We start from the raw sequence: 9,924 nt of genomic DNA, 5'->3' as shown, positions 1-9,924 counted from the left end.
CAGCCATGGCCCCCTGCACAAACTGTACAAGGCCAGGTGTGTTTGATTTGATAGGAAAAATGTGTGCTTCTCCCTCTTGACGGGCTTTGGATTCACAAAATTTTAGCCTGGTGTTGCACTTGTAAAGACTTAGGAGAGATTTTTCAATGTGTTGGGAACATGATTCGGTTTACTAAGCGTCATAACAATAGATTGAATATTTGGAAAAAAAAAACCTCAAACCACTTTTATTATGACACTTAATGTACCATACATTTGATTGAAGGACATTTGATTGAAATTAGATACATTAATAGGGAATATCAACCTCAAACTAACACCATACATTCGTACGAAATATCAATGTGGTACCAACAATATTTCCCGAATGTCATACTATTAACGAGAGACTAGAAAAGAAAGAAGAAGTATTCAATTTATTTCAATTTGGATGCTAAATCATGAACTAGAACCGAAATTTTAAAAAATTACAAAGAATGATCCCTAACTTCCTACAGTTGTGGAAAAGGTTTAAGGAAACTGTTACAAGAAAATTAGAAAATCAAATACAAGCTGAACTTTTGTCATCACCAGTTGAAACAAGTTTATCTACTACTATATTCGCTTCTTGATAAATATGTTGTGCTTAAGTAACTAGCAACTTATGCATACGATCTTTAATATCATGAATAAGTGAATGAAGACATTACATGAATTTTAAATTCCAAGTATTTGTTCATGGTGATTCACGTATGATCATATTCTAACTTAACATTTTGTATATCCCAAAGTTCATATAAGTACTGCTTCACATTATTCATTGTCGTCATTATAAGATAAGCTTCTTCTCGACACATGATATAAAAAATACTACCAATCAACTTTGATATTCGGCTTACAATATGACAAAACTTAAAGAATATATTACTATTATTTATGTTATTTGGACACACCAAAATTGACACTTTTGTTGATACACTTTTTAATATTAGGTGAGACTCAATATTATAAATGTGTCCAAATAGTTTCATTGAACTATTATATATTAGAACAATCCTTACATCATGATGAAAACAAACAAATACAACCTGAAAGAGTCATACTATTTGGATACACATAATTAACACATTTGTTTACACACTCCCTCATACAGCTTTAGTCCACATACAATGATAAGATTGCACTCTATTAGAGAGTGTATCACCAAGTGTGTTGATTTTGTGTATCCAAATAGTTTTATTGAAAAAGAAAAATATATAATGAAAAGTAGAATCTAGTCCCTAAGCCTTCTTTTCATCCTGGCCAGGCACACTGCCATCTTCACTCATACATTATCAAGGAACCAAAAATATGCGTAACTTCATGTCTTCTTGAGAACTAAATAACCGCAAACTCCCCAAAATCCGACAATGAAACCTAGGGTTGCAAAGATATAAATCCAAGGAAGCTCGTCGCCTTCATTGTCCGCATCTTGGTTGACTTTGTTCTTATTATCTGCACCAATTTCTTTGCACACATTTGGAAGTGGTGCACCACAAAGTTTAGGGTTCCCCTCAAATGCAGAAGTGCTGAAGCTCTGAAGCTGTGTGCCCATCGGTATTTGTCCTACGAGATTATTGTACGAGACATTAAATTCTTTCAAGAAATTAAGGCTCGTCATTGATGAGGGAATTTTTCCTGACAAATGATTCATGGAGAGGTTCAAAATCTCTAAATTTTTTAGATTAGATACTTGGTCGGGAATGTTGCCAGAGAAGTGGTTGTCGTCGAGATACAACTCACGAAGAAGCCCTAATTGGCCGATCTCAGTAGGTATACTACCACTAATGTTATTGCCCCCTAGGTTTATCATTCCTTGCAAGTTAGACGTTCTATGCGCCATATAACTTGGATTTTTTATTAGGCCACCAATGAGGGGAAGTTCGAATTCATAATTGTCTGCTCGAGATGCATTCATCATTAGCATAGGTAATCCAAAAAGTTGTTTTGGAACTTCACCTGAAATTTGGTTGCATGACAGACCCACAGAAAAGAGTTTTGGAAAAGTCCCCAACCAACTTGGAATTGACCCTGTGATTTGATTAAAACCCAAATCCAACATCTCTAGATTCTTTAGGTTTGATAACCATCTAGGTATCTGACCAGTGAACCCACAATTAGCCAAACTCAAGACACGAAGCTTCTGGAATCCATTAAAATCAACCATGACATCATCAGTTGGCATTGCCTCGTGGTCAAATGAACCTCTAAGGAATAGTGTCTGAAGACTTTTGCAACGCATTAATATCTTCATTGCCCCTGTGATATTGGTCAATTGTACACTACGAAGCGATAGAAACGACAAGGATTTCAATGAAAGGATCTCAGGTTGTATTTTTCCTTTTAAATAAGGATTATCACTCAAACGAATTGCTTTTAGGGACCAACATGAGTAAAGACTTCTTGGCAAGAAACCACTAAAGTTATTCCTTATTAGGTCAAGTTTACTAAGGTGGCTGAGTTTGGAGAAATTAAGCATGGTGAGATCTCCATCAAAGTAATTGAATCCCAAATGTAGTTCAACGAGGTTTGTGCAATTCATCAAAGATGGGGGCAAATTGCCTTGTAAGCTGTTGAGATCAAGATTCATGAATTTCAACTTGGACAACTTCCCGAAATTAAGAGGGAGCTCACCACTCAAATGATTAAAGTAGAAGTCAAGGATTGTGAGGTGGGTGAGGTTGGCGATTCTTTCTCTAATGGCTCCATTTAGTGAATTGAGAGGTAATGCAAGTTCCTCAAGTTTGGTAGCATTATAGATATCATCTGGGAGTGATCCCGACAAATTATTATGACCGGCACGAATAATTTGTAATTTGGAACACCCACCAAACCCACGAGAAAGCTTGCCACTAAATTCATTGGAGGAAAAATCCAATACTTTTATGGAAGGAGGCGATCGGAGACAAATAGATGATGGGATATGCCCAGAGAAGGTGTTGTTGCTGACATTGAAACTAGTCAAATTCCAAGCTTGTTGGAAGAAAGAAGATGGAATCGCACCGTAGAAGTGATTGCTTGACAAATCTATTGTTTGAATATTTATTTGTGGTAAAGAAAATGGCATCTCTCCAGAAAGTAGGTTATAGCTCAAATCAAGAATCTCGAGGTGCTTCAAGAACAAGAAGAATTTAGTTTCAAGTGCACCATAAAGTGAATTGTGGGAAAGGTTCAAGTGGGTGAGATGTGTGAGATTTCCAAGTGATGAGACAAACATACCTCCTGTGAGCCCTTTGGAGTGTAAGAGCAAATGGGTGACCCAACCCTCTTGATTACAAGTGATGCCGTTCCAATGACAACAATCAACAGAACTACTCCAATTTACGGAAGAAGAAGATAACGTGAGGGAGAAGGCTAATAGTGAGATGCGTTCAGTTTGGTTGCATGCTTGAATATTTGTTGTCAATATAGTGCACGAGAATAATAAGGGGAGGAGGAAGCCATAAGCCATTTTTAACTTAGATATTGCTTACAGTAACAGGTTTGCGATTGTGTGTGTATATATACATGAGCAACCAAAGGTGCATGACGATATATATATATATTTTTTTTTTTTGTAGTTTTGATTATTTTTTTTCCTTTTAGCTTTGAATTATTCAAACCCCAATGTACGTTTGAAGAAAATTTGCATGGCATGAAAGAAACTAAAAAGCGAAGACGTTAAACCGTCATGACTTATTATAACATGGGGCCACACATTAAAATAACTAAACACAACTAAAGACTAAAATGTTGCTCGTTACAAAAAAAAAAAAGAAACCATAACATTGTTTTGTCACTAGTATTTCTTATTATTTATAAGTGAAACGTTTTTAGTTAGATTCGTGTAAACTACAATTTCAATAAAAATTTATTATGGTGACCCCATTTTAACACAAAATTAACTTGGCTCCTCAATTCAGTACACGGACAGTTTACCGATCTTCATGCTTATTCATTGGTATTGTAAATCATTATGTAAAAATCATCTCTACAAAAAAAAAAAAAATATCAATAACATATGAGATATTTTATCATCGAATTATATAAACAAATGAGCAGATTCCATAAAAGTATTAAGAATCGTCTATCCATTTACTATAATCAATTTACTGTACACCTTAGTTTTAAGAGAGTTTTAACGAAAAACTCACGGTAATATTCACTTTAACGAAAAATCATATTTTTATATTAAAAAGTCAATCCTGGTACTATTCACTTTACTCTTTATTTTATTTTTATCATTAAAACTCAAAATTTTCAAATATTTTTCATTAATTTTTCTTAATTTTAATTGATTTTTTGAATTAAAGAAAAGCTCCTCAATCTTGAGGAGCCATTAAGTGCCGTATATAGTATGCAAGATAACAAAAGATTCGTCGTTGCAGGAATGAGCTTGCCCATTTAAAGCTTTTAAGTGTCGTACAAAAGATTCGTCGCTACAGGAATGTGCGCAAATTTCAACATTCCGTGTATGCGTTGCCATCACCCTGCATTAATTCTTGATTACATAACAAATGAAATGAAGTTGCATAATATCAATAAAGTATTTATAAACTCGTCTGATATTTAGCAATGGGTTAGATTGTATAACTCACATCATATCAAGACATTTTAAAGGAAAACGGAAAGAAAAAAAAAATGTATCAACGTGAAGCCATAAGATGAATTTCTTATTAAGAAAACTCATCACCTACAATTCCTTAAAAATTGTATGACTAAAAGAAACAAGTCTCTTTCATGCCTAATCCACCTCTAATCCCCTAAAGAGATCCTCTTCAGATTTCTCCCTCTAAAACCCAAGGATCAAGTGATCCGGGTCTTTAAAATTTGATCCAACCGTTAAAAACAGAGAGGTCAGTAAAAACTTTTAAAAGTTATAATAATTTTTAGCCGTTTGATCAAATTTCAAATGTCAGAATCACTTGATCCTTGAATTTTGGAGGAAGAAATTCAGAAAATATCTCTTTCCAACTAAAAGTTTATTCATTTATATTTGTAATAATTTATGCAATTAAGCTTTGATAGTTTCTCGAACATTACTTGGAGAGACCTTGAGTTATTCTTTATTGTTAGCATCATCATTCCTACAATTTCTAAACCCCCTGAATACGGCAAGGAGAAATTTCCACAATTTCTACTAATGAAAGGAAAGTAAAAAGGACCTTCTTTGACTAATTTTCCTACATTTCATCCAAAATAAAAAAGTGTCACATCCAAGTAGCTAAAGCCATACACATTTAATTAAGTCTCGGCACATTGCAGTAACTGTCACAATTTCTACTAATGAAAGCAAAGTGAAAAGGGCCTTCTTTGACTAATTTCCCTACATTTCATCCAAAATAAAATAATGTCATATCCAAAAAGCAAAAGTCATACACATTTAATTAAGTCTCGGCACAATGCAGTAAATGATAATTGCAGTAACCACCACAATTTCTACTAATGAAAGCAAAGTGAAAAGGAACTTCTTTGACTAATTTCCCTACATTTCATCCAAAATTAAAAAAAAAAAAAAAAATTAGTATCCGATCCTTAGTTACTAATGTTCATTGACTGAAACCTTATTAGATTTTGATCCAAGTCCCTAGCATTAATGTAATAATGAATTTACATGTCAGTTACATAATTTTTTTATATAAAAATTAATAATTGATTTAGAATTTTAATAATCACACCTTTATTAAACTCCTAACTAATTTTCAATTCAAAATATTTCTAAATAAATAAAAAAGTTAGAATAAGTTTGTACCCATTAGCTTTTTTAAGAAATGTTTTCAATTTTTTAATCTTATATGTATACCCATTCATGTAATTTTTTCAAAATTTTAATCTTAAAATGTATTCATTCTTTAATATACCAATTTGTTATATGTAAAATGTACCCTTTTTTTATATAAAATCTAGTCAATTATATACATATATACACTAACACAACCCGATCCAGGATGTCCACTATGACACCGAATCGAGCTGTGTTGGCCGACACCTGGAAGGTGACAAATCCATAAAGTGTATTGATGTGGAAGATGTGAATAAATTTAAACCTAAAAGTGTCTAAGTACAAGAGTGCATGGTGAGCGGGTATGAACCCATTTCACACGTGATGACAGAGCATAAGTACAATACAGTAAAATAGGGTGAGAATTATACCATCGATGGTAATCATCTACCCCAAGATTTTCCAATAATCCTCGTCGGTACAAAAACTCTGTTACTAGAACCTGGAGGGGCGAAAAATAAGGGTGAGTGAGCCTGAAAATAAAGTTTTAAATAAAAACCTTTTGTAAACGTTATAACCCCTCACCATAAATCACGTACAGTTTCCAGAAAATACTACTACGTAGGTATGAAAACCAATGCACAAGACCAGCGAAAACTGAGATATACCATGTCATAATATTTCAGCACTAAACGATGTAAACCAGATGTGCAACTAATATCAAATAATAGGGTTATTATACAAAATGGTCCTTCAGATTTGTATGATCAATAGAAATGGTCCCTGAGATTATCGACCATCCATGATTTTGGTCCTTCCGTTAAAAACTCTTTGGGCAATTTTCAAAACTTCGTAACTCAATCGATTCTTAACCAAATTTGATCCATAATATATAAAAATGAAGATAAGAAAGTGTAGAACAAGATTATACCAATTTGGAAGCCCAATGATTCCCGGAAAATAGCCTAAAAGGTGACTGGTCCGTAGGAAAACTGGAAAACTCGCAAAAAATTGGGTAAACTTTAAACATTCATAACTTAGAAATTGAGTGACTCAAAAATGAAAATCATACTTCTCGACGAGACGAAGAGAATGGTATCTTTCTTTACTGCTAAATCGATGTGGTTTGGCCAGAAAACTGCTCGAAAGTGGTTAACTTGAAAATGGTTAGCCACTTTCGAGCCGTTGTCCGACTAAATCACGGCGAGTTAGCCTTCAAAAAAGGTATCATTCTCTTCCTCTCATCAAGAAGTATTATTTTTGTTTTTGAATCACTCGATTTCATTGAGTATTGAAGAAGTTATGAACGTTTAAAGTTTACCTAGCTTCAGGTAAGTTTTTCAATTTTCCCGCGGACCAGTCACCTTTCAGGCTATTTTCTGGTCATCTCCGGTAACTATTGGGCTTCCAAATAGGTATAATTTTATCCTACACTTTCCTATCTTCATTTTGATATATTATAGGTCAAATTTGGTTAAGAAACGATTGAGTTACAAAGTTTTGAAAATTGCCCAAAATCGTTTTTAACTGAATGACCAAAATCATGGATGGTGGACAATCTCAGGGACCATTTCTATTGATTTTCAATCTCATAGACCATTTCTATTGATCATGCAAATCTCAAGGACCATTTTTTATAATAACCCAAAATAGTATGCCAGTTGGAGTCATCTAGCATGACCTGTACGACTGGATCTATAGCTCATCAATCTAGGCTAGCACACGAGTCGGAGTCACCTAATGTGACATGTACGACAAGCTGGGAATAAATATGTACTCTTAAGTGCTACGACCACATGAAAGTTGTATGATAAATCGTGGGTCACCTACGAGTCGGAACCACCTATTGTGGTATGTACAACAGGCTAGCACCAGACTTGGATCCAAGGTGAGTGCGATGCGGAAGGTAAACAATCATGTGAAGGCTGGCCCTGGCCCCAGGCTGGAGCATCTAAATGAATATATGCATGCTCATATAATTCAACCATTTCAATCACATAATAACTCATATGAACTTACATGCACCTCTATATGATCATTTGGCATAACCACAAATCTCATCACAACACAATATTTAAATATAACACATTTAAATCATGGCATGCAATGCATAATCAATTTAAAACATTTCTAGAAAACCATAAGGTACACACACACACACACACACACACACACACACACACTATAAAAAGGAAAAAGACCCACTCACCTGAGGTTTGCGCTATAACTCCCTAGCATGAATATCGAGCCGTCACGAGCAATCGACGCCTAGAACAATTATCAAATCATGGCTCAGAATTCTTATCGATAGAATACGTAACTTACATAATACACATCCCCAAGGATGTTCTAGAATAATTTGAAGCCCATTGATCAAAAGTCAACCGTCGGTCCATTAACGTCCATAACACTATGTAACTCTGTTCGGAAGATCCGCATCTCTTATTTCTGATCCGTAACTTTCAAAGATCCACATTATACTTCTAGAACATCATACTAAAGTTTCATTACGATCCAACGATTGGATCTTCACCAATTGCAAATTCAAGTGGCGGGCAACGTTTTATTTTACAAACTTACGAATCCAATTTGGAAGATCCGTATGTCGGATTCTTGATCCGTAAGTTCCCAAGGTCCTCAAACATTATGTACTATAATGTAGTAAAATTTGGTGACGATCCAAATGTCGAATCTTCAATTCATAAAATGGTCAATAACGTAGTGATTCATACTAGGTTCAAACTATCTAACTATAATCAACGGTTATCAAATTGACGTCAGAATCATCAAATTTAACTCAAAAACGGCAGCATCGGCACACTGGCCACGCGCCGCCGCACATGGCGGTCAGCCACTGGTACTTGCCGAAAAATTCAACTATTTCCAAAAAATTTCAAATTTTACAGGAATGAATATCTCAACAAGTAGAGCAAGTTTCATACCTATGGACAAATCCAATTTGATCGCGAAAATCCCCAATTTAGCTCAAACCTGTCGAAAACCTTAAGGTGGGTGTTATTTGATTCTCTTTCCTCAGTGTTCCATTCCTGGGTCCAAGGGAAGTTGATTAAGCGTGGTGGTGGGTGGTGCAACTCGCCGGAGCAGAGGAATCGTCGTCGAGCATCTCTGGTGCTCCGGTGAGGTTCCATAGGAAATAAGACCTAAAAGCCTTCGAATTTGGGTGGAGATGGTAGAGGGAAGGTTGGGGGAAAGGTTGCAGGTGATCGATGGTTGAGTTTCGCCCAAAAAATGGATGAGATTGGCCCGAATTCACATCGGTTCGAAACCGGGTTGCTGCACATGGATGGGTCGACAGGAAAAGGTGGTTCTTTCTCACACTTCCTGATTGGCACCCTTTTTCCCCCTAATTTCTGATTGGTCCTAAGAATATAATATGATTGGGCCGGTCCTCAATCTAAAATCCATAGCTTAGTCAAATGACTTCAAATGTATGTAACTATACCGTTAAAATCCGGATTCGCAAACGACTTTAACTCATGCATTCGTGGCTTCGAGACTTATTCGGAAACATTAATTGTGACTTCGAACGGTCAACGAAAGTCAAACATCCTAGCCTCTAATGGTATTTTCGTAAAATCACATTAGGGACGAGTTGTCACATATACACACAATAGTATATTTATATTTTAATATTTTTAGGGAAGTGTTATTGTCATTTCAAAAATCTCATTCTACAATTCTTGCAAGTGTATTTTTCTTTCCAAATATAAAAAGGTTAGAGTGTAGAATGAGATTTTTGGAGTGCTAATAATAATTCCTTATTTTTAATCCCACAAATTATGGTTTTTTATTTAAAATCTTATTAATGTAAACAACTATAAATTTTAATTTTTAATTTGAAAAATATAGTAACATACATAGAAATAAATGATCACATTAATTTCAGAAACTTCAATCAAAAATTGAAAACCAACAAGGTTTCAGTAAAAAAATATTCATAACTAAGGATCGCCTCTAAAGTATTTCATAAAAAAATGTCACATCCAAACAACAAAAGCCATACACATTTAATTAAGTCGGCACATTGCTGTAAATGATAATTGCAGTAACCACCACAATTTCTACTAATGAAAGCAAAGTGAAAAGGACCTTCTTTGACTAATTTCCCCACATTTCATCCAAAATAAAAAAAATGTTACATCCAAACAGTAAAAGCCATACACATTTAAATAAGTCTCGGCACG

At 34.7% G+C, this 9,924-nt stretch overlaps 1 protein-coding gene across 1 annotated transcript; it reads right to left on the bottom strand.

Annotated features, from left to right (window-relative positions):
• Positions 1-1,339: 1,339 nt before the first annotated feature.
• LOC103951423 (receptor-like protein 2) lies at positions 1,340-3,469 on the bottom strand. Its single transcript, XM_018648446.2, has one exon. It carries the CDS (start codon positions 3,467-3,469, stop codon positions 1,340-1,342), a length of 2,130 nt encoding a protein of 709 aa, XP_018503962.2.
• Positions 3,470-9,924: the final 6,455 nt, after the last annotated feature.

The sequence above is a fragment of a genome, unplaced genomic scaffold, assembly GCF_019419815.1.
Source record: "Pyrus x bretschneideri cultivar Hongxiangsu unplaced genomic scaffold, Pyrus_bretschneideri_v1 Contig66, whole genome shotgun sequence".
Lineage (NCBI taxonomy): Eukaryota > Viridiplantae > Streptophyta > Magnoliopsida > Rosales > Rosaceae > Pyrus > Pyrus x bretschneideri.
Note: the sequence above shows the minus strand (reverse complement) of the source record. Positions and strands in the feature narration are given on the sequence as shown.